Here is a 25,542-nt window from a genome sequence, read left to right as displayed (position 1 = left end):
TCACAGTCACGTGATTTGACCATTAAAGCTTTGGAAAGTGTTGAATTTCTGAAATTTCATCTTGATTTAAAAAATAATTGGGAATTCCCTGGTGGTCCAGTGGTTAGGACTCGGTGCTTTCCCTGCTGTGGCCTGGGTTCAATTTCCGGTCAGGGAACTAAGATCCCACAAGCCAGGCGGCGCGGCCGTAAAAAAAAAAATTGGCTTTAATATAAGTCTGTTTTCTTCCCCCCTCCCTCTCTGAAAGACACTACCCACTAATGAGGGTGAGAATAAGTTTAAAAATTCTCAAGTCACGGAAGTAGTGGAGAGTGGAAATCAGACAGACAGCATGGAAAGCTGGGGAAGGAAGTACGAATTTTCCCTTCTAAGTAGCGTTGGCCGCTCGTGAGCACAGTCTCCTAGATTCTACTGAAGTTCTTGATGTTTTATTGGATTATTTTCTTCTGTGGTATGAAACTGAAGATAAAATCCCAAGGCTGTTCTCCCTGGGACGTGTAGGTCAACTCTGCTTCTCTTTGCTCCTGGGTCATCCGCTCCTTGCAGGCTCCTCCAGGGGTGAGTTGACCTCACGCTTGAAGCTGACAGCTCAAAGCCAGCTCCACTTACCCTGTGTGAGTGGAAGTTGATGTCACTTCCTTAAAAGTCAAGTTCTGCCAACTCAGAGTAGCTGGATTTTCATAGAAAGTGGCTTTGGCGTTATTTTAGAAAGTGCGCTAAAGATGGTGTGAATACACTATGGCCTGCTGGTTAGAGTGAACCAGTCTTGGGAACTTAGAAACCCCAGTTCTGGTTCAGAGCTTTTCATGTGACCTTGGTCCAGTGGGTAAGACTCTGTGCTTCCACTGCAGGGGCCGCGGGTTCGATCCCTGGTCTGGGAACTAAAAGATCCTGCATGTCTCTCGGCCAATAACAACAACAAAAAAGAGTGGAGTGGTAGAAAAATCTAGGGGGATGGAGGGAAAAGCACAGTGCCAAAATTTCGGTTGGATGCCTCTGGTGTTGGCATACATTTCTGTAGGGAAGACACTGCCTTTCTAAGGGCAGAGAAGTGGACAAGGGCAGCCTTAGAATGAAGGTACGTGGGGGGGTGGGGGTGGGGGGAGGTGAGGGTTTATCTGGAGAGAGTTAACCTGTGTCTTCGTGAACCGGAGGACAGAGGTCTTGAAGATGATGTTAAGAAACCCAGAGTGCAGATGTTTACTGTTCCAGGCATCCCACTTGTTTTCTTAATGAACATCATGGTTGATATTAACTCACTAGGTTAAAGTTCATCTGCTTCTAATCATAGTTATTCTTTCATAATGCCTCATCTTTTATTTGTAAACCTACAAACCACAGATGTAAAATCACTACCCCAACCTCTAGCTGTTTTTTGCAGGCTGATGGTTGGACCCTGTTTTGCTCATTTTGCCCAGATCGATTTGTTAAGAGTTCCACTGGCCCGTCAGCCTGATTTTGGTCCTTTTTGAGTGTTGCAGGCCTCATCCTGCATGTTTTGTCTTTGTCCATCTTATTCTCACTTCTCAGCCTTAATTTGCCACGTGGCCTAATTAAGAAGAGGCTTTTTAAAGCCCCAGAAGATAAAAAGATGTGTGTTGGAGAGACTCACCTCCCAGGTGTTTGGATTTTTGTTTTTTGTGTTTTGGGGGCTGATTTTTCAGATATTTATCCAGTGGCAGATGGCAGGGAGAGGGCTCTCCTAGCTGAGTCTGTCAGCCAGGCCCAGAGTCTTCCGAGAAGCATTAACCTCAGCGTGCTAACGAAACAGAAAAGAAGGTTATGCAGAACATAGCTGGTGAGGCTTCATACTGAAGCTGACAATTTCCAAGATCCTTCAGGGCCACACGCCTAATGGATCGAACCCCTGCCAGATGTGCTCCCCTGATTTCAGGGAAGGAGATGTGAACAGCTGGATCCCATCATTTATGTATTTACTTTTTATTGGGGTATAGTTGTTCTACAATGTTGTGTTCATTTTTACTGTACAGCAAAGTGGAGTTCCCTGTGCTATATAGCATGTTCTTATTAGTTAACCTATTTTATACCTATTCGGGTATATATGTCAATCCCAATCTCCCAGTTCATCCCACCCCCCGGGTGCCATCATTTTAATAAAGGCTGATGGTTATGGAGCAACTTGTGTTTCTCTGCTCCCCTCTCCCTTGGTCTCCAGCAGTCCACAGCACTGTTACTAAAAACAGCCAACTCTGGAATCAAACCTACCAGCCCTGGTTTTCTGTTTTTTTTTGATGTTCTGCTTGGAGGCTGGAGAGTGGCTCTAAGTGGGGTAACAGAGTGTTTGGAGCCTTGAGTTTTGGTCCTTGTCATTTATTGTCTTCAAAACTTTAACTTAAATATGCTTTATTCTTCCCAGCCAGCTGCAAAATGCAGACCGCCCTCTTCCCCCTTTCATCCCCGCACTGTGAACTAGAGCGGCTTTGGGCAGTGTAGCAGATTGTACACTTTGAGTAGCCAGCTGGGCATTGGGGACCCGACCCCCCTCTTTTACGAAAGCTTTTGGGATCCAGCTTAGACCATGGTGACTATTTCCTTTTTTGAGTCTTTATTCCGTTGGAGCGGATGCTATATTGTTCTCTCCTACTACATACACTTTTAACCAGGAAGGTCTGGGAAAACCCAGATTTCCTGAAATGTTTGAGTGGGAGGGGAGACTTTAGGAGGCTTCTAGAACAGTCCCCGTGTTTTGCAGATGAGAACAGTGTTGCTTGTTGTTACAATTAAAAAGGCCAAGAGTACATTCTGCTAAGTGATGGTCACATTATGGGGTAAAACCAGATCTTCTGCAGTCTTCTGTAACAATGTAAAACTTGTTACATTCCGCAAGTTCTTTATAACCAAAGTAAATTAGGGTGTTTTTATTGACTTTGCATAATGATTTGCAGTTGGAAGGGCTCCACCTATTACTATCTTATTATTTACTATCTTATTAGTCTAGTACATTTCCTTTCTGCATTTAAATGATATCACTGGTACCATGTGATTGGTGCCCAGTTTTATGGATATGTATCTATGGCTTAAAGTCAGCACCTGTAATGCTCTTCAGTTCTTTTATGAATCCTCAGCTCCGTTGCAGAACCCTGCAGGCCGTGGTGACTCTCTGGCTGCATCCTTCAGAGAGGTGGGCTTGCAGAGTCCTGACTGGTACTTTTCATCGTCGGTGTCTTAGTTGATGGCAGGATGACTGCGTGGTATCCCCAAAGCATCACTGCTCTGCCTCTGTCTTGCTCGAAGTCATCCGATTCATAAAAATCCCCTCAGAAAATTAGGTACTGATGATTAGATGTTATCTGTGCATGTCTAGCTTACAGAAGGGTCCTTTGTAAGATTTCTTTACTTCTTGAGTTCTCATGACTGTACATAAAACACATGGGCTAGCTTCCTTAAAATGACTCATATGCACACGTGTGTAATGTGAGAGGCAATTCTCCTGTAGAATATGAGGTTACTTAGCTTTGTTAACAGCCTTGGATTGATGTTCTAATTCATTCCTCTTAATATTTGTAGGTGATGGGGAAATTCTATGTTTGGAGTTTGTGCAAGATGTTAGCACTAAATGTCTGTGTTAATTCTGAAACGTCATGCTTCTTTGATAAGGTCCTACAACCAGGCTCTTCTGTGTCAAGTATTTCATGTCAGTCGTAAGCTAACCTAAGGTTGGTGTTTACCTTTGTGGCTTGGAAGTAAATTTCTGGTGTAAGAAACCCTGTATTTCTACCTTGATGCAAAGACTGATCTTATAGTAGATTTAATTGGGTCTTTCAAGGCCTCCGCCGTCTTGACAGTAAATACGTAGTGAATCATACATAAATAATTCATCGGTAAATAGTTAATAAATAAATAAATGAACTTCCAGGATGGGGCACAGCTAGTCTGCAGTTTGATTAGGTGTTCTCTTCTCTTGAGCGAGTAACTTGGAAGGCTCATTTTCTCATTTTTCGCATGCCCGCTTTTGAACGACCGATTTTGCTCAGTCTGGAGTGATACACTTGCCGTTTGGTTAGGAGGTTAAGAGGTGACAGTTAAAACCATGAATCAGAAGACACATTTGCTATTGTGGGAATCGTAGGCCACCGCCAGCCCTGGTATTTATCCCTCAACCTCCTCTTTTCTCCTACATATCTTATTTCCTAGGACGGAGGTATGAATCGGGATGTGAAAAATTAGCATTTCTTATGCTGGGGCAGCAGTTTGTGTCAGATTTCCATCTACTTAGAGTGAAAACCCGATGAAAACCAATTGCAAAATGGCCAGGAGATTGTGGTCCTAATCAAGGTAAATCAAGCTCTGAGCATATGGTGGATGGCAAAATTCCATGAACCTTCTGCCCCAGAGAATCAGTTCGTCTCCCTTGATGATGGAATCAGGAAGGCCTGTCTCTTCTGAGAGAGGCTGTGTTGGCTGGTGAGAGTGGGTAGAGCTGGGCTTCATCATGCATTATTAACAGAGTGATCTGGGTGACAGGGTGCGTGTAAATAGAAAGAAGCCTTCCTTGATAAGTGCCTGGGCGCTTAACCCCTCTTTGCATCTTCAAAGCCATTTACAGATATGGTACTTGCAGATACTCTTGTGATGCCCGGCTGTTATTTGCATGTTGTTTCTTAGGGAAATGGAAGCAGTGATTTTCAGAGATCAGGTTTTGGTCACCACTTGGGTTGTGCATCCTTCAGAATCCTCTGAGATTTTCCATTTTGATGGAAATGTTTGGAAAGGTCTTAGCTCAGATTAGGTGTCCTGTGCTCATTTTGAAATTTCTGGAGTGTGAAATGAGGCAGTTTTCTCTGTGATTTAGACATGCTAGATTTCCAAGGGCAGCTAGAGTATGTCTGGAATTCCATAAGCTTTTAGTTTAGGCCTTCGCTTTTAATTTTCAGTTTGGAGAAGAGTTTCTCTTCAGAGTCACATAAAAAACAAAACAACTGCAAACATTTTTTCCCGTTTCCGAGTAGCAAGCTTGAAATTGTAAGCATGTTCATCGGTAGGAAAATTGCCCGTTCCTTGAACTAGTTTAAGGCAGCTCCCTTTGAAAGGACTGGATAATTGGGTAACTTGAAAAGAAATGCAACATTTCTTTTATTGCTATTTATAATAACGCTCACTGGAGTGAGTCCTTCTGAGTAGTACGCCTCTGTACCTTGCCTTTTGATGAATGGAGAGAAGAATGACTTCTAATGCTAAGATATCTTCATTAATCCAATGTAAAGTTTCACTTTTTCACCTGAACTTTGAGAATTTTGGTTTCAAAGTTTAGTTGCACAATGATAGTTTAACATTTATCACGTCTAATAAAGAAATCAAGGAGAAAAATGGGGTACTAGCACTAGCTTAGGGAAAGGAAAGAATTTATTGACACACGTCTGGAGATCTGAAATTGGGGCTGCACAGCTTTTTATTGTTGTGGATTTAGGAGGGAGATCTTGTTTCTTAGAGTCTACACTGCAGGGAAGAAAATGACTGTGTTTCTGGGATGTTCCCTTCTAAACCAGTGTCAGTAGGCGGGAGACCCCCCCCCACCCCCCCCACCCCCACCCCCCCCCCCCGCAGCCCTCGTGTTGGCATATGGGAGAATCCTCTTCTGTGTAATTTGACCAACCTAAGAGCAAAGACTTAAAGACGCATTGGGGTTTCCTTTGGGAAGGATCCAGCTGGGTCTCTGTGCAGTGGTTCCCAAGGTGTACAGTCTTCACTCCTGCGCCCTGAGATACCAGTCAGCCTTTTCATTCCCCACTCATAAACACGAGAAACCACAAAGTATTACCAGACTTCTGAGGAAGGCAGCTAATATAAAACAGTAGAGACCAAAGCTAACCAAGGGAGAAAAATACCTGCTCTTACAAAGGAGAGAAGAAACATCTTACAAAAAAAACCTCATGAATGGCCTCAGGGATATAATAGAAGATTTTGCATCTATGGAACAAGGTAGGATGGAAAAAGGGAATATTCAAAGAATTAAAAAGAGCCTCTTGAAATTAGATTGTAAAACTCCATAGAAGAGCTAGGAGAGGAATTCAAGGAAATACCCTAGATGGTAGATTAAAGAGTAAAGGGGCATAAAAGGGAAAATGAGGGAGATTAACGAGATTCAACATTGGAATGAATATTAGAATGAAAGAACAGAGAAAACGGAGGGGAGGAAATTGGCAGTAATTCCAGGAAATATCCTGGAACTGAAGAATAGTTTCCAATCTTGAAGGAAGTCATTCAGAGGCCCCAAGCCACAAGTAGATTACCGTTTGGTACCTCATTGTGAAATTTCAGAACATCAGAGGACCTGGTAATTAGGATGGGACCAGACTTCTCAACAGTGGAAGCTGGAAGACAATGTGGGGAACCCTCAAAATTCTAAGATGTTTTTCCAGTTTAGGATTTTTTAATTGACATATAGGTGATTACAATGTTGTGTTAGTTTCAGGTGTACAGCAAGGCGATTCATATATATATATCTATATATATTTTAAGATTCTTTTCCATTATAGATTATCACAGGGTATTGAATATAGTTCCCTGAGCTATACAGTAGGTCCTTGTGGTTTATCTAGTTTGTATATAGTAGTATGTATCTGTTGATCCCAAACTCCTAATTTATCTCTCCCCCTGCTTCCCCTTTGATAACCTGTGTTTTTTCTATGTCTGTGAGTCTGTTTCTGTTTTGTAAATAAGTTCATTTGCATCATTTAGAAAAAATTCCACACATAAGCGATATCCTATGATATTTTCCTTTCTCTTTCTGACTGACTTCATATAGTCTGATAGTCACTGGGTCCATTCATGTTGCTGCAAATGGCATAATTTCATTCTCTTCTTTGTGGCTGAGTAGTATTCCATTGTATGTGTGAACCACATCTCCATTATCCATTCATCTGTCAGTGGACGTTTAGGCTGCTTCCATGTCTTGGCTAGTGTAAGTAGTGCTGCCGTGAACATTGGGGTGCATGTATCTTTTCCAAATTAGAGTTTTCCGGATACATGCTTGAGGAGTGGGATTGCTGGATCACGTGGTAAAGAATATTTTTTACCCACCTACACTGGGTTAAAACGTGAGAACAGGTTAAAGACATTTTTATGCAAGGCTGTACATGTTTCCACCTAAATCCCTTCTTAGGAACCTTTTGAAGAATGTACTCCATCAAAAGGCGGGAGAAAACCAAGTGAGGAGGACCTGGGACACAGAAGAAGAAGAGAATCTCATAAACGAGGTGAAGCAAGATCTCGGGATAACACCCGCTACCAGGCATGGAAGGCAGTTAGTCTAGATTAGAGCAGAACGGAAAGCCTTGGTAGAAATTACTTCAAGATGAAATTAAGAAAATACCTATATATCTCAGTTTAGCGAGAGATTTAGACAGCTGATGGAAAAATTGGCTTTGAAAGAGTGAAAAGTATGTCGAAAGCTGAGGTCATGGAAGAAACAAGGCCACCATTAACTCCAGGGAAAACTTGTGTGCGAAAGCAAAAGTAATCATAGTACACCACATGGATCTGCTGTAATATCTTTATAGAGCCATAGTAATGGGATCATACCTATTAGGAGGAGGTATACAGATATGTATACACACACGCACGCACACACACACACACACACACACACACATATATGAAAAGACAGAGAGAGGTGATGTGAGTGGTAGAGTATCACCTGATAAAGACAAAACCTGAACAATTAATAAGTAAGCTGTTATTCAGAGATGAGATGAATGCCAAAACAATCCGCTAAAGGAGTTGCAGGTGATTGCCTCAAGGAGGAGAAGGGCAGGAGACTGCTGTTTTTTTTGTTTTTTTTGTTTTTTTTTTTGGGAGGAGTGCATCATGTACAAGCCTTGTAGAATATTTGGCTTTTGAAATTATATGCAGACATAACTGATATAAAAAATCATCTGCTAGTCTATTATATCTCAATAAAGCTGGGGAAAATATCTGCTAGGAATGAGGGACCTAACACAAAGAGTTCCTAGAGATGATGTGCTCCAGTCTCCTCTCGACTTTTGAGAAAACTGAGGCTGGGAAAAAAGAATTTGTCCAGATACTTTGCTGCATGAAGAGAATGGCTCTGCCATGAATAATCAACACAATAAGTTCTTGGTACTGTAACTCTTATCGAGCTTCTACGGACAACAAGCTCACCTGACTTCAGGCAGATGGTAAAGCAAACCATGACTTTGCAAAACAATGGAATTCAGAGAACAGGTATCCTATAAGGAAAATGATTTATAGTGCAAAACTGATGCGCATTATTTAACGCAAAACCATTTCTACAAAACCCAACCTAACCTCTCCCCGCATTTAAATGACTTTGCAGAAATATTATGTTCTCTGCTGTACTTAACGATAGATATATTTTGATGAGGAACTATTTTTCTCTCTCTAAACAACCCAGGCAAAAATCTTCCTTTAATAAAGCAGTGGTTCTTAGAGTGTGGTCCTTGGGCCAGCAGCAATCAGCGTCACCCGGGAACTTATTAGAGATACCAGATGACTAGGCATTAATCCCAGATCTGCTGAAGCAGAGGCTCTGGGCAGGGGGCCCAGCAGTCTGAGTTTTGATACACCCTTCAGGTGATTCTGTTGTTCCTTAAATTTTGAGAACTACTGGAATAGTCGATGACATTAAAGGCAATGCTGACCGCCGACTTCTTTACAAGTTAGGCTCATGGGGGTGAGTCCCCACTGCGTGGGGATCCTTTTTCATTTCCTACAGACCTCATTCTCCTCGAGGTTTAAGCACCTTGGTCAGGATTTAATGTGAACTGCGATTTTTTTTGGGGGGGGTTGTGTGTAATAAACCCCCACTGCGTGGGGATCCTTTTTCATTTCCTACAGACCTCATTCTCCTCGAGGTTTAAGCACCTTGGTCAGGATTTAATGTGAACTGCGATTTTTTTTTGGGGGGGGGGTGTGCGGAATAAACCAGAGGCAGCCTTTGGCATTACTGATGAAAAACTTAGAGAACACTCTGAGTTCTAGAGTACAATCCAGGCATCCTAATTACAAGCTTATTACAAAGGAGCATGGTCCTTCTCGGGTGTTTTTGTTGAGATTTGGGATTGGCTGTGTATCAGGGACCGTCAGATAGAGCCGTGTAAACAAGATAGAAGCTTATTTCTCTTGAAGTAATCGTCTGCAGCTGATGGCAGAACCAAGCTCTGCCATCAGTTGGGCCTTCCTCTGCGTGATCTCAGGTGGCTCTGGGGGTGACTGGTAAAGGCCCACCCCTCCACCAAAGGGTGTGACCTTCTGGTTGAACTCATTCACTCCGCAAACTTCCCACTGGCCAGAACGGAGTGGTGCAACCACATACAACTTCGAGGATGGCCTGGCAGTGTTTATTTTGGTTAACTAGTTACTCCTCCCTGCAGACAAAGGAGGAAGTGGAAATTTGGGGTGGGAGACGTTTAACAGCCTCTGGTGCACAGTCATTTCTACCTGTGTGCAGGTTCTGGTACATTCTGTGCACAGTAGAATGCCGTGTGATGATCAAGCCATGAGTCTGGGCTCCCAGGCCATGCAAAACCATTGTCACCCCTTTATAAGTCTACCTTAAATGGCCCCAAGTTCAGTGATTGCTGAACTAAGGATGGGGGAACGTATAAACGGTAGTCATAGTTCTATTTTGCTGACTTTTCTCAAAATTAAAGGAAAGTTTGGTGCATAGAAACACAGTCTTGTACATGTAAGAATTTCATGGATGGTAAAGACAGGGTATTAGAAACCCAATGGGGTAGGAATGGATTATTAACTGCGGGAGGTGGTCAGCTCAGAACTGCACCGCACAAAGTATTTGAGCATAAACACATGGGGACAGATGTTAAAAAGGTAAATGTAAAACTTGAAACCCTAGGGAAGTTAAACTTCTGGTATCTTACAATGGGGGAGGACATTTTAGGAATACAGTTTTTAGAAGAAATAAAGTGAATTATGGATTGGGCTAAGTTAAAAAAAACAGCTCACGTTCCGTGTGTATATCAGAAGGACCCACTAAAGGGAGAATTGGGGAAAATATCTGCAAGAGTTTTGTGGGATAAGATACGTAGAGCTCTTAAAAATCCATAAAAAGTACCCACAAAGTTAAAATGTGGGAAGGATGTGAGGTATGTGAGAATGCGTAGTACAGTGTTCATAATGGTGAAAAATAAAAAACCAACTTAATGGCCAGCAGTAGGGGAATGGTAAATAAATAACCTGTTCATGTTATAATAAAAGTCATACAATCATTTCAAGTCATGTTTTCGAAGAATTTTAATGATGTGGGGAAAATGCTTTCTATGTGATGTTTAAATGGAAAATGAATTAAAATTCTAAATTCCATATGAAGTGAAAAAAAAAAAAAAACAACCCACAGAGAAGCTATCAGGAGGAGATACTATAAAAATAAAAGAGATTATCCCTGGGTGCTAGAATTACAAGTGATTTTACTTTGTTCCTTTGTAATTTTATTTTGCAAGACTTCTACAGAGAGTACAAAGTTGTATACCTTTTATGGGAAGGCAAAAAGTAAACATTGCCAAGAAAGCGAACAGTGACATGTCATTTGCCAAAATAAATACATTTTGCAACCTGGGGGTAGACGGAACCTTGTCACTTGCGCTTACAGAATAATGTGGGTTTTTGGTATTTATGTCGTTCCTTTTGACTTCTATTTAAAATGATGGGTCTGGTGCATTTAAATTGATCTTATTTTATAGTCACCGATTACCTTTTTATAGTATCTAGTTAGAGGCAGATGGATAGAGTTGAATCAATAGGAATCTTAAAAACTTGAAAAAAAGCAAACTTTTTTCCGCCTTTAATAAGGGCTTGACTGATTTACTAATAGTTAGGTTTATAGATTTTTCCTTGAAGAAAATCTTTCTGCCTTGTTACATTTTGAGGCGGAATGATTTTTTTGAATTTGTAAATGAATGAAAAAAGCAATAATAGTATGACATAACTTAGCTGCTAAGACTATTTCTCTTTTGAAATTGATGAAAACCAGCACATTCACTGAAAGCCTACTACATTAGGAAGATTGTGATGAAAGATTTGTGGAATATTATGGAGAAACTGCTCAGTCTCCTTTCGAAGTTCCTTAGGTTTTAAAATTCCTGTGTTCTCTTTTAACTAGCTCGCTGTACTACAACCTTCAAGAGAGCCATGATTTTAGGACATGTTCCCAACTCAAATATAATAAACTCCTGCCTGCCTAGGCAGTGGTCTAGCTGTTCACTATGGCAGCTGCTAGCCACGTATGACTTTAAAATAGATATATAATGGAATATTACTCAGCCATGAAAAAGAATGATATTTTGCCATTTGCAACACCATGGGTGGACCTGGAGGGTATTATGCGTAGTGAAATATGTCAGACAGAGAAAGACAAATACTGTATGTTATCACTTACATATGGAATCTAAAAAATATAATAGACAAAGTGATATAACAAAACAGAAGCAGACTCACAGACGTAGAGAACAAACCAGCGGTTTCCCGTGGGGAGAGGGGATGGGGTAGGGGATTAAGAGCTACAAACTACTATGTAGTAATTTCTCAGTTTTTGTCTTAATCATGGGATGCCCTACCACTTGGCACGTTTTTGTTTTTAGTCTGTTTCCATTCAGCCTCCCCTTGTCTGTCCATCTGTTTGGCATGCAGCTGCCCAAATGATTTTTCTGAAACAAACCTGATCATTTCGCTTCCTGGAATGAAACCCTGCAGTGCCTACTCCCACCTGCAGAGTGAAGTGCAGGAATCCGGGTCCTTATTTTGGCAAACCAGTCCTGAGTGGCTGAACCTTAGTAATGACTGTGTCTGGGTATTTCATGGGCTGTGATGTACATAAACTAGACCGTTGGGTTCTGTGAGAACCGGCTGTAATTTTACCTGTTTTTCTACCCACCCTATCAGAATGTAAGTGTGGAATAGCCGTGTTATTACAGGAAAAGTCCAGTTGGTCAAAAAGCACGTTATTTGCAAGCATTGATTCTTTAACTGGTTTTGGTAACGAATCACCTGTGAGACCGCGGACACCTTACCTGTGTGTGGGGATGCTGGGGTGGGGGGCGGGTTCCTGCTGCGCAGCATCCAGCGAGAGAGGAGGGAGAAGCAGGGTGGTGGAGTGTCTTGCCAACGCTGCCAAGGTAGATTGGGGTGTTGACACATCGATTCTATTTATTGGTGAAAAATGTGTCCATCTTAGTGGTGATGATGACCTGTAGAAAGTGGATGCTTCTGCTGTGCTGTGACCTTGTTGTTGACCTTGTGTGGATATGTGCTCTTTAGTCTTCAATCCTGGTACTTTCTGTTACACGACATTGCATTTTGTAATTTGCCTGTTGTAATGAAATGGTAGCAGCTCTGATGGGACACCGTTATTTTCGGAGAGTTGAAAAACGAGTGAATACAATTACAGTGCTCTGATTTCTGTTGTTGTTGGTTGCCCTTAGGTAACTCTTCCTTCAGGATGAATTAAGAGAGGACAATCCATAGTTGTTAAGAATGGAGAACAGCGTGTCAGTTTCTAGCATGCAGGACCCTTCGTCTTCATCCTTGGAAAAACATCAGAGCTCAGCTGACCGTAACGGAGATCTTGATTCAGGTGCGATTTTGTTTTCTAAATGCATTTGGCCTTTTGATGTCTTGACCAATATCTTCCTGAAAGTGTTTAGAAAATGTTGGGGCAGCATTCTAGACCTCACATACTGCTTGTTCCTGGGATTTGTGGGCACGTTTATAAGCATATAGCAGCTCGAAAGTTATGCAAAATTTGGTTAGAAATACTGGGCACAGTGGGCTACATTATAGTGAGGTGACCCATCACTTCGAAAACTCAATGGCTTTATGATCCTGCAATCCCACTCCTGGCCATATATCTGGACAAAACTATAATTTGAAAAGATACATGCACCCTAATGTTCACAGCAGCACTATTTGCAATAGCCAAGATGTGGAAGCAACCTAAATGTCCACTGACAGATGAATGGCTGAAGGAGATGTGGTACATATATATAGTGGAATATTACTCAGCCATAAAAAAGAATGAAATAATGCCATTTGCAGCAACATGGGTGGACCTGGAGATTATCATACTAAGTAAAGTAAGTCAGAGAGAAACAAATATCATATGATATCACTTGTATGTAGCATTAAAAATAGTACAAATGAACTTATTTACAAAATAGAAACGCTCAAAGACACAGAAAACAAACTTCTGGTTACCAAAGGGGAAAGAGGGGGAGGGATAAATTAGGAGTTTGGGATTAACAGATACACACTACTATATATAAAACAGATAACAAGGACCTACTGTGTAGCACAGGGAATTATATTCAGTATCCTGTAATAAACCATAATGGAAAAGAATCTGAAAAAGAATATATATATGTATAACTGAGTCACTTTGCTGTACAGCAGAAACTAACACAACATTGTAAATCAACTATACTCCAATAAAAAAAAAACAACTCCATGGCTTAATGCAGTAAATGTTTATAAATGGTTCACGCTGTTGGAGCACGGTCAGTGGATGCTCTGTCCACGAGTCATCCCACACCCTCTTACAGGGCTGCCATCTCAACATGGTGCTTCAAGGATTGTCCCTGTAGGGGATGAGCAGGGCTGCAGGGTCTTGAATCAGCAATTAAATACTCTAGCACGGAAGAGGCTTTTGCTCAGAACCTCTTGAGCAGAATCAGTTGCGTGCTTCTTTTTTTTTTTTTTTTTTTTAACATCTTTATTGGTGTATAATTGTTTTACAGTGTTGTGTTATTTTCTGCTGTATAACAAAGTAAATCAGCTATATGCATACGTATATCCCCATATCCCCTCCCTCTTGCGTCTCCCTCCCACTCCTTATCCCACCCCTCTAGGTGGTCGCAAAGCACCGAGCTGATCTCCCCGTGCTGTGCCGCTGCTTCCCACTAGCTATCTATTTTACATTTGGTAGTGTATATATGTCCATGTTACTCTCTTACTTCGTGCCAGCTTACCCTTCCCCCTCCCCATGTCCTCAAGTCCATTCTCTACATCTGTGTCTTTATTCCTGTCCTGCCCCTAGGTTCATCAGGACCATTTTTTTTTTTTTTTTTTTTAGATTCCATATATATGTGTTAGCATATGGTATTTGTTTTTCTCTTTCTGACTTACTTCACTCTGTAGGACAGACTCTAGGTCCATCCACCTCACTACAAATAACTCAATTTCGTTTCTTTTTATGGCTGAGTAATATTCCATTGTATATATGTGCCACATCTTCTTTATCCATTCATCTGTTGATGGACACTTAGGTTGCTTCCATGTCCTGGCTATTGTAAATAGAGCTGCAATGAACATTGTGGTACATGACTCTTTTTGAATTATGGTTTTCTCAGGGTATATGCCCAGTAGTGGGATTGCTGGGTCGTATGGTAGTTGTATTTTTTGTTTTTTAAGGAACCTCCATACTGTTCTCCATAGTGGTTGTATCAATTTACATTCCCACCAACAGTGCGAGAGGGTTCCCTTTTCTCCACACCCTCTCCAGCATTTATTGTTTATAGATTTTTTGATGTTGGCCATTCTGACCAGTGTGAGGTGATACCTCACTGTAGTTTTGATTTGCATTTCTCTAATGATTAGTGATGTTGAGCATCTTTTCACGAGTTTGTTGGCAATCTGTATATCTTCTTTGGAGAAATGTCTGTTTAGGTCTTCTGCCCATTTTTGGATGGATTGTTTGTTTTTTTGATATTGAGCTGCATGAGCTCTGCTTGTATATTTTGGAGATTAATCCTTTGTCAGTTGCTTCATTTGCAAATATTTTCTCCTATTCTGAGGGTTGTCTTTTCGTCTTGTTTATGGTTTCCTTTGCTGTGCAAAAGCTTTTAAGTTTCTTTAGGTCCCATTTGTTTATTTTTGTTTTTATTTCCATTTCTCTAGGAGGTGGGTCAAAAAGGATCTTGCTGTGATTTATTGTCATAGAGTGTTCTGCCTATGTTTTCCTCTAAGAGTTTTATAGTGTCTAGCCTTACATTTAGGTCTGTAATCCATTTTGAGTTTATTTTTGTGTATGGTGTTAGGAAGTGCTCTAATTTCATTCTTTTACATGTAGCTGTCCAGTTGTCCCAGCACCACTTATTGAAGAGACTGTCTTTTCTCCATTGTATACTCTTGCCTCCTTTATCAAAGATAAGGTGACCATATGTACGTGGGTTTATCTCTGGGTTTTCTATCCTGTTCCATTGATCTATGTTTCTGTTTTTGTGCCAGTACCATACTGTCTTGATTACTGTAGCTTTGTAGCATAGTCTGAAGTCTGGGAGCCTGATTCCTCCAGCTCCGTTTTTCTTTCTCAAGATTGCTTTGGCTATTCGGGGTCTTTTTTGTTTCCATACAAATTGTGAAATTTTTTGTTCTAGTTCTGTGAAAAATGCCATTGGTAGTTTGATAGGGATTGCACTGAATCTGTAGATTGCTTTGGGTAATATAGTCATTTTCACAGTGTTGATTCTTCCAATCCAAGGACATGGTATATCTCTCCATCTGTTTGTCTCATCTTTAATTTCTTTCATTAGTGTCTTATAGTTTTTTCATACAGGTCTTTTTTCTCCTTAGGTAGGTTTATTCCTAGGTATTTTATTGTTTTTGTTGCAGTGGTAAGTGGGAGTGTTTCCTTAACTTCTCTTCCAGATTTTTCATCATTAGTGTATAGGAATGCAAGAGATTTTTGTGCATTAATTTTATATCCTGCTACTTTACCAAATTCATTGATTAGCTCTACTAGTTTTATGGTAGCATCTTTAGGATTCTCTATGTATAGTACCATGTCACCTGCAAACAGTGACAGTTTTACTTCTTTTCCAATTTGGATTCCTTTTATTTCTTTTTCTTCTCTGATTGCTGTTGCTAAAACTTCCAAAACTATGTTGAATAATAGTGGTGAGAGTGGGCAACCTTGTCTTGTTCCTGACCTTAGTGGAAATGGTTTCAGTTTTTCACCATTGAGAACAACGTGGGCTGTGGGTTTGTCATATATGGCCTTTATTATGTTGAGGTAAGTTCCCTCTATGCCTACTTTCTGGAGAGTTTTTATCATTAAATGGTGTTGAATTTTGTTGAAAGCTTTCTCTGCATCTATTGAGATGATCATATGATTTTTCTCCTTCAATTTGTTAATATGGTGTATCACGTTGATTGATTTGCGTATATTGAAGAATACTTGCACTCCTGGGATAAACCACACTTGATTATGCTGTATGATCCTTTTAATGTGCTGTTGGATTCCGTTTGCTAGTAGTTTGTTGAGGATTTTTGCATGTATGTTCATCAGTGATATTGGCCTGTAATTATTTAGTGTCCTTCTTTGTCTCTTGTAATAGTCTTATTTTAAAGTCTATTTCGTCTGATATGAGAATTGCTACTCCAGCTTTCTTTTGATTTCCATTTGCATGGAATATCTTTCTCCATCCCCTCACTTTCAGTCTGTATGTGTCCCTAGGTCTGAAGTGGGTCTCTTGTAGACAGCATACATATGGGTCTTGTTTTTGTATCCATTCAGCCAGTCTGTGTCTTTTGGTTGGAGCATTTAATCCATTTACACATAAGGTAATTATCGATATGTATGTTCCTATTACCATTTTCTTAATTGTTTTGGGTTTGTTATTGTAGGTGTTTTGCTTCTCTTGTGTTTCCTGCCTAGAGAAGTTCCTTTAGCATTTGTTTTAAAGCTGGTTTGGTTGTGCTGAATTCTCTTAACTTCTTCGTATCTGTAAAGGTTTTAATTTCTCCATAAAATCTGAATGAAATCCTTGCTGGGTAGAGTAATCTTGGTTTTAGGTTTTTCCCTTTCATCACTTTAAATATGTCCTGCCACTCCCTTCTGGCTTGCAGTGTTTCTGCTGAAAAATCAGCTGTTAACCTTATGGGGAGACCCTTGTACGTTATTTATTGCTTTTCCCTTGCTGCCTTTAATATTTTTTCTTTGTATTTAATTTTTGATAGTTTGATTAATATGTGTCTCGGCCTGTTTCTCTTTTGGTTTTTGCTGTATGGTCCTCTCTGTGCTTCTTGGACTTGACTGAGTATTTCCTTTCCCATAGTAGGGAAGTTTTCAACTATAATCTCTTCAAATATTTTCTCAGACCCTTTCTTTTTCTCTTCTTCTTCTGGGACCGCTATAATTTGAATGTTGGTGTGTTTAATGTTGTCCCAGAGATCTCTGAGCCTGTCCTCAATTCTTTTCATTCTTTTTTCTTTGTTCTGCTCCCTGGCAGTTATTTCCACCATTTTATCTTCCAGCTCATTTATCTGTTGGTCTGCCTCAGTTATTCTGTTTTCGATTCCTTCTAGAGTATCCAATTTCAGTAATTGTGTTGTTCATCACTGTTTGTTTGCTCTTTAGTTCTTCTAGATCCTTGTTAAATGTTTCTTGTATTTTCTTCATTCTGTTTCCGAGATTTTGGATCATCTTTACCATCATTACTCTGAATTCTTTTTCAGCTGGGGTGCCTATTTCATCTTCGTTTATTTGGTCTTGTAGGTTTTTACCTTCCTCTTTTGTTTGTAATATATTTTTTTGTCATTTCATTTTTTTTCCTCTTTTTGATAAGTGGTGCTGTATTCCTGTCTTACTGGTTGTTTGGCCTGAGACGTCCAGCACTGGAGTCTGCAGTCAGTTGGATAGAGCTGGGTCTTGGTGCTGAGATGAGAACCTCCGGGAGGCCTCAATCTGATTGATATTCCTTGGGGTCTGAGGTTCTCTGTTAGTCCAGCGGTTTGGACTCAGAGCTCCCACTACAGGAGCTCGGGCCCGACCTCTGGCCTGGGAATCAAGATCCTGCAAGCTTCATGGAGTCGTTAAAAGAAAAAAAAAAAAAAAAAGCAAAGGAAGAAAGAAAGAAAAAAAGGAGCAGTACAATATCAAAGAATAAAAAAGAAAATAAAATTAGAAAGATAAAAACTGTATTAGGAAAAATAAAACTATAATTGAAACAACTGCAGCAAGGTGTAAAATAAAACCATAACAGAAAAAAGAATAAAAAAAGGAGGGGGGGGGGAAACAAGCTAAAAGGAGAGAACAATAACAAAGTATAAAGAATAAAATAAAATTAGAAAAATAAGAGATTTATTAGGAAAAATAAAAATATAACAGTGAATCAACAAGGTAAAACAGAACCCGAATGTAAAAGAGGAAAAAAGAAAAAAAAAGCCTTGGCTATGGGGGTGGAGTTTAGGCAGGGGTGGAACTTAGGCAGGGGCGGGGTTTAGGGTGGGGCCAGACCTATGCGTGTGGGGGTGGTGTTGGAGCGTGGGGCGGGGCCTTGGCTCAGGACCCGCGGAGCTGGAAAAGGCCCTGGGGGCGGGGCCTAAGCGGGGCGACTTGGGGCCGTGCCTCTGCTTAGGACCTGTGCGGAAGGAGAGAGGCAGCATGTGGAAAGGAGGGCCTCTGGAGTGTGGGGTGCCGGAGTTTGGAGGTAGGGTCCTGGGCGAGGGTGTGTGGATGGGGTTTAGGCCCAGCGCATTGGAGGGGGTCTCAGAGTGTAGAGGTGGGGCTCTGGGTGGGGGTTTAGGGGCGGGGCTTGGGTTCTGCACGGCAGGAGGGAGGCTTCGAGGGCAGAGGATTAGGCCCGGGAGCCCAACAGGCTCCCCGGTTCTTAAGTGGACAGGGAAAGCACTGGCCCCGTTCCTTCGTGGCCCTCCCCCACCGTCTGCCCCAGGGTCTCCCCTGTCGCCGCTGGACCCCTAACCGTGGGTGGGTCCCGCTGGGTGTAGGAACTCCTCCCCTCCCCCAGCCGCCCCTCAGGGGTGCCGGTCCGGGTTTCCAGCCTTTACTTTTGCTCCCCCTTCCCTCCCTCCCGCTCCCTCAGGACCCACGTGGCTGGAGGGGGCCTCGGTGGGCAGAGGATCAGGCCCGGCATCTTAGCAGGCTCCTGGGGGCTCAAGTGGGCAGGGGAAACCTGGCCACGCTCCCTTTTGATCCTTTGCCCTCCCAGGGGTTCCCCAGTTCCCCCCTTCGGGCGTGGGATCCCTTCCCCTCCCCCAGCCGCCCCTCAGGGGCCCCAGTCCCTTCCCGCCTCCACTTCTCCTCCCCCTTCACTCCCCAGAGGCCCCGCATCCTACCTGGTCACTGGGGGTTCCTCCCGTCCCCTTAGGTGTCCGTGGTCCCCCACTGGTGCCTGGTAGGTGCCCTAGTTGTGAGGAGCCGCGAATTCTGCGTCCTCCTAATAGCCATCTTGACTCCGCCTCTAGTTGCGTGTTTCTGCCACTGCAAGGGAGGTGGGGGAAATAGGATTTTCCCCTATGTGCCCGGTAAGAGAGGGCAAGAGGATCTGCCCAAGCATCGCATGCCCCTTCCCAAGACCCTTTCTCTTTTTTTTGGCTGCACCTTGAGGCTTGTGGGGTCTTAGTTCCCCCACCAGGGATTGAACCCAGACCACGGCAGTAAAAGCGCCAAGTCCTAATCACCGGACTGCCAGCAAACTCCCCTTAAGACCTTTCGAAAACCTGGAAGGAATCTTTCAGAAAAGTACATGACGTGAAAGTATTTAGGTCATCTGAATTTGCGCTAAAATATTTCTCCTTGTAAGAAATCCCAAACAAAGCAAAAACAATCTTTGGTTGAATTTCATGTTTAACCAAAGAATTCATAAATGTAACTACTAACTACTTACATGATAGTTTATTTTAAAAAGATAATTTTTTAAAAAGAAAGGATTGCATTATTTTCATAACAGCAAATTATACAAGGACAGCTGAGCTCTCTGAATCATAAACGTTTGCTGTGGTGAATTCATGTAAACAAAAAGAGCATTAACTCACTGGGCGATTTGACCACCATCCAAAAGTTATGAGATGTGTCTTTGCATTTTGATGAGACCAGGCAATGACAGGATTACAGATTGCTTGATATCATTGAGTTTCTTAGATTATGTTTCTCAAATAATATCTGTACCTGGAATTATCTTTTTATCTGCAAAAAAATCTGGAAAACCCTGAAATAATTGCCTAACTATGTTGAAAGATGTTAGTACCTGTTTCAAAATTGGCTTAGTTCTCCCCACTTGTGTTTTTCTGTACATAAAATAGGAGTGAGAAAACTTCTAAAAGCAGAGCTGAGCCTTTGTCTCCCAATGGCAATGTGGAAATTCTCTTTCAGAGAGAGCATAGCCTCATAGCTGAAGGTTCATCCTAATCATTCTACTTTTATTTAAGTACAAATATACTTTAAAGAAGTCTTTATTACATTTGCTAAGTGAGGTTATCTTCCCACTTTTGGCGTCACTGAGCTTTTATTGTGTTTTTGTCGGGCACACATCTGATGCCTGTTACTGAGTTGTTTTCAGTGGTGTGTTTTCAAAGCTGTTTCAAAGCCAACCGTGTGTTGAGTTTTCATTTTCATGCAGCTGCGGTATAACTCAAGCATGAGTAGATCCTGAACCCATTAATAATAATATGGTGTCGGGAATATTATTTGTACTGACTTTCTTTTGGGGTGATTCCATGACTGGGGAAGCATGAGCGTCAGGTTTGGCACATCTTCAGCGGGGAGATGTGTGCAGTGGGGAAAACTTATCCGACACATGTGGTTAGTTCTTGCTCTTGTGTGGGGCAGCCTGCATCATCCAAGGTGTTAAGATCTTTAGTAGAAATAGTAGCTCTAAATTACCTCTAAATGATCCTGACATTTTTCAGATCTTGGTCCTGACTCACTTTTCTCTTTTTTCCTATATGCCTAACGTGTCCTTTCTCCTTGGAATTTCCCTATGTCCTTGTGTGGTGAGGAGGCATTTAGATGGTGCCACAAAGACGGATTTCCTAGAGAGGAAACAGATTTAAAGCAGGATCTAAACCTTCGTGGCGAGCAGAGGCCGACTTGTAGAAACTCGAATCTAGTTTGGAACATTGAGACGTTAACAGACTCAAGTATGAGTCTTCAAGTAGTTTATTTTCCCTAGGAGTTTCCTTTTAACCGGTTCATCAGTAAAATAGTTTCCGTTCTGGAATCGGTCTTGGGGCTATTTGGTTCTGGGACCCGCTGTGATGTGCTTAGGGCTGGATGGCATCTTGGTGCCAAGGTTCTTTTCCCCAGAAGTTTCCAGATGAGATTCATGTGTTGGATGAACCAGAGAAGGCACAGACAGCCTGCAGCTGCTTCTACGTTGGCTGGCAGGTGCGCGAGGAGAGGTTTGTGGTCCTGAGTTCCAACTGTCTGGCAGGCACTCTTAAGTACTTCCCACGTGTTGGGTCCCTTCATCCTTCTGCAGCCCAGTGAGACAGCTGCTTTTATTAGCCCTGTTTTATAGATGAGGAAACATCGGATGACAAGAGTCACTTGGCTCTTGTGTTCCAGCCAGGATTTCATCTCAAGCATCCCGAGGCTCTGAAACGCTGGGCTGTCCCTGCCGTTCGGTGCAGGGAGAAGTTACCCTCATACATACGGGTTCCTGTGAGCACGCGTCCCCTGCCCCTACCACCCCACACTTTATGGGACCAGGCGCAGCTCAGATTCCTTCTTGTCCTCTCCTCCACTTGTCCCCCGTCCCTCCCCGGTCCCCATGTGTCATGTGACACACAACTGCATCTCCCTGAGAAGCAGCTATACTCTGGCTCTTCTCTGCCAAAGTTTTGGGGCCGTAGGATGGAGTCTAAGGTGGCTCCCCTGGGGGTGTGCGCATCTTGTGCTGCTGAGGTCCGCCCCCTCACCCCCAGCTGCTGCGATTCCTTGCATGATGGTCCACTTTGCTGCACTAGAAACTTCAGCTTAAAACAAATGACTCGTGTGAACAGCTTTTTTATTTTTCACTTTTGCCTCTTTGCCTAAGGAAGGCTCAGAGAGTGTTGGGGTCCATGACTGACACTTGCATCCTGTCAGTGAAATAGGCAGCGTGTAAAATTCCTCCTCCTCCTGGGGGGCACCGAGGCCTCGCCGGCAGACAGCCTGGGCGGCCCTGTTACTGGGCACAGAGAAGGAAGGGGACCGGGATTGGATTCCTGGAGTGCTCGGTTTCTCCAATTGCAATTTGCTTGCTGGTGATAAAAGCAAGCAAAATAGTATGCTGACATAGTGATCAGTAGATTCCTTGACATTCTTTTTCCAGACCAGCTAAATGTAATTTGCTGATGAAGTCTGCAGATAAAGTGGCATTGCACATTTAGACGGGGCAAGCCACCGAGTAAAGGAATTACACTGGAAATGTGGGCTTGATTTTTTTTTTTTTTGGACTAGGAGTATTTAACCAGAGTCCCATGGGCTCTTCTATTTGGGAAGGAAAGGAGTCAACATTCTTAGTAGAAAAATCTGGATCTCTTTCTCTTCCAGCTGGGGACTAGTTCAATGTGACTCAATAATATTTCTCCTCCTCCCCTTTTTAAAGTCTCTTTTGAATACTTGTTGCCTCCCCTAGCTAGGAGATGGGGTGTTTAGTTTTTCCTGGAAAGTCTCTCTGGCCCCCTGGGGTCTGGGTGGCCGAGACACCCTTGAGGACCTTGTGTTCCGGTGTCTGTCCCCCCACCCTGTACCCCCCGCCCCAGGTGTAGTCCTGCAGCTGTGAACTCAGACCTAGGATTGATGTTGGCTAGTCCTTTCTGAGTTTTATCAGTACCCTGTGTCTGTTTAATGTACTCACAGTGGAAACATTTTCTAAACCTTGTGATCCTACCAACTGACTATCAGCAGTTAAAATGACAAAGATTGAGTGTCTTCTTCCTTTCTCTATCCACTTAAAAAAAAATATCTAGCGCACAAGAAGGTGCCCTGTAAGATTTCATTCATTCTGAACCTGCTGATTCTCTATTCCTTGACTGGGTGCTGGTGACAGGTTTAATATTCTCCTCTGCAAGATTAGTCTTATTTCAGCTTGTTACATTCTACAACCCAAGATCTGATGACTTAAAAAAAGGTAATGAGTCCTGTGTTGATTCCATTTTTCACTGTAAAGTCGTTTGCACTCCCACTTTGAGTATTCTTTTTCTAGTTAACATGAACGATTCCAGTCACATACACAGCTCTCTGTGTTCTAGAATTGGATCACCACTAAAGAACACTCCCGCCTTCTTCTGAGCTGTGACATTTTCTTAGTAGCTTTTCACAGTCTGCTTGCATGACATCGTGGGGAAATGCCTCTGACCAGTTCCGATGCAGAGAAAAGAGGCCGTCAGAGTTTCCTTGATAAAATGTTTACGAGTTTAAGAAGTTTATGAATCAGCTGTAAATATTTGCTCCGGGTTTATGAGACCTCCACTCATAAACACTGTGTGTCTGTCTCTTGCTCTTTGAAATGTCTTTAGAGAATCAGCTGCTCAGGGCATAGGTGGCGGAGGAAGTGTTACATGTTACAGGTTCCGAAAACCCTCAATTTTGTGTTTGATTTTATTGTTAAAACAGCATACTTAGAGTTAAAGGCATAAAGGTTTTAATCTTTACAATCCCATTCTAGGTCTGACTCTTGGTTGCTTTTTAAAGTGTTTGTTTTGATGGCAGAGAGCAGCAGAGCTTTCCTGGGCACGATCTTACTGACTCACACGTGGGGAGGGGGTGGGTCCCAGTGGTACCTTTTCCTTTCTTTCTTTTTTTATGGATTTTATTTATTTATTTGTTTATTTATTTATTGGCATGTGGGATCTTAGCTCCCTGACTAGGGATGGAACCCGAGCCCCTTGCATTGGAAGTGAGGAGTCTTAACTACCAGACTGCCAGGGAGGTTCCACCTTTTCTTTTCTTGATTGACGGGAGTGAATGCTGGAGCAAGCACGAAAGCTGCTACAGCATCTTTTATTGGGAGAAGAGACGGAAACGTAGCTTGTAATGAATTAAAATTGGGTGGAAACAAAATTTTTGTTAACAGCCTAGATGAGAGTTTTAGGAAGGATCAAGAGCTCTGATGAAGGGTCTCAAAGTTGCAATTGGGAGGTTTAAGCCTTGGTCTTCGCCTCACCACTGCCTCCAAGTGGTGGAATCATCAGGTCTCTTGCGGTCCTGTTGAGGTTCATCAGGGTGCAGCGGGCAGCTCCTAAAGGCTCAGTCTCCACCCGAGTGTTTCTGATTTGGAGGAGCCCGATCCGTTTTCAGCAGCTGGAATTCTCCAAAAACTGCTCTTCCGGGACCTAGTGCCTCTGTCGGCTCAGGGCCGAGTGTCACACCCACATCCTCTGCCGGCTCTCTCCTCCTTCTTTGCAAACAGGCCCCAGGAGCCCTGCCCCTTCTGTCCTCCTCCCCGAGGGTGGCAGCTGCCTCCCGCCCACCCCCCACCTCCTGGGTCCTCTTGCTGCCTGACTTGGCCCTGGACACATTAGCGCTCACCACCACAGAGACAGATAAGCTGGCCCCGGGGTCCGCCTCGGATCCTCCAGGTGGAGAAGGGGGTGGTGGTGGAGCGGGGCTGCCTGACCTGGGAAGGTGCCTCGGAGAAGTTCCAGCTTCCACCCCAGACCACCTGCGTTGGACCCCTGCTTCGTAGCTGGACAGTTGTGCGACCTGTTAAGTCCCTTGAGTGCCCGTCTGTCAGGGTTCTTGGAACAAGGATTAAATAAGGTGCTGCATGTAAAGCAGTTAGAGGAGGGCTGACACCCCCAGTTCTCATCACTGCTGTGACAGCCTGTGGTCTCTGGGTGGAAACGGAGGTGCCTGTCAGGGCTGGAGCTGCAGGGCCTGCAGGAGGCGTGGTTTGAGCGGACGCTGGACGGGAGGGTGTAAAGAAAGCACAGACTTCCACTGCAACAAGTCAGCTACCCCGGAGATTCCGTACCAGGCCACTGTGGCAAGGAGACGGTGCTGCGTCCGTGCCTCCGGCTAGTGGGTCAGGAAACAGACTTGATCATTGATGCCCAGTGCAGCTGGGGTGAAAAGAATTGTGGGCAGAACTGTTGGGTGACCCCCTGAGGCATTTTCTAGAGCGTGACTGCTTTCCCTTTGGGTTTGCCGCCCTGCCTTTAGCAGCTGGAAACCCGCCTCACAGCCCTTGGTAAGTGGTAGCTGCAGGACCTGCTGGCTCTTTCCAGGGAGCACGATTCTTATGGGAGGGCCTAAACCCCGCGGTGACTCTGCATCTTGCAAGAGCTCCAGGGGAAAGGTTTTCTCTTCAGGTGGCTTTTTCTGTTCTCGGACATTTAATCATAAACCACCTTATTAAAGTTGGAGGTGGAAGTTCTTAGCAACTTGGCTTTAGAAGACGACGTTTAAGGTAACTGCCTTTTGGCTTAGCATCTCCTGATGTTACAAAAATTATCCTCTTCTATCAATTCCTGAGACTAGATAGAGTATTACAAGAAAATAACTTTTCCCACTTATAATTTGTAATCTTTAGGAGAAAAAAAATAGTGATAGCCTCCAAGAAGTCTATGTTATACCCCCAGTCACTAATTCCCCCGGCCCACCTGCCGGGTTATACCACTTCTACATTAATACACGATTGATTGCAGTATTTCTTCGGGGCCACTGAAATGGGCTTTTGCTAATAGAAGATACACAGGTTGAACGTCAGTATCCATTGAGTGTTACGGAAAGAAAGGAGAGTCTTAACTTTTGAAGCACTAAATGGCCTGCATGTTTGGACAGCCCTTACTACTGAGTGTTCCTTC

At 42.9% G+C, this 25,542-nt stretch overlaps 1 protein-coding gene across 1 annotated transcript in view; it reads left to right on the top strand.

Annotated features, from left to right (window-relative positions):
* SFMBT2 (Scm like with four mbt domains 2) overlaps positions 1–25,542 on the top strand; it is a 216,627-nt gene that overhangs the window by 7,647 nt on the left and 183,438 nt on the right. Inside the window, exon 2 of the mRNA XM_068538343.1 lies at positions 12,438–12,589. Coding sequence (XP_068394444.1) covers positions 12,490–12,589 — 100 coding nt within the window. The 5' untranslated portion in view covers positions 12,438–12,489. The remainder of the gene's footprint in view (positions 1–12,437; positions 12,590–25,542) is intronic.

Source organism: Eschrichtius robustus, chromosome 1, assembly GCF_028021215.1.
Source record: "Eschrichtius robustus isolate mEscRob2 chromosome 1, mEscRob2.pri, whole genome shotgun sequence".
In the NCBI taxonomy this organism is placed as follows: Eukaryota; Metazoa; Chordata; class Mammalia; order Artiodactyla; family Eschrichtiidae; genus Eschrichtius; species Eschrichtius robustus.
This window is presented reverse-complemented; position numbering and strand designations above follow the sequence as displayed.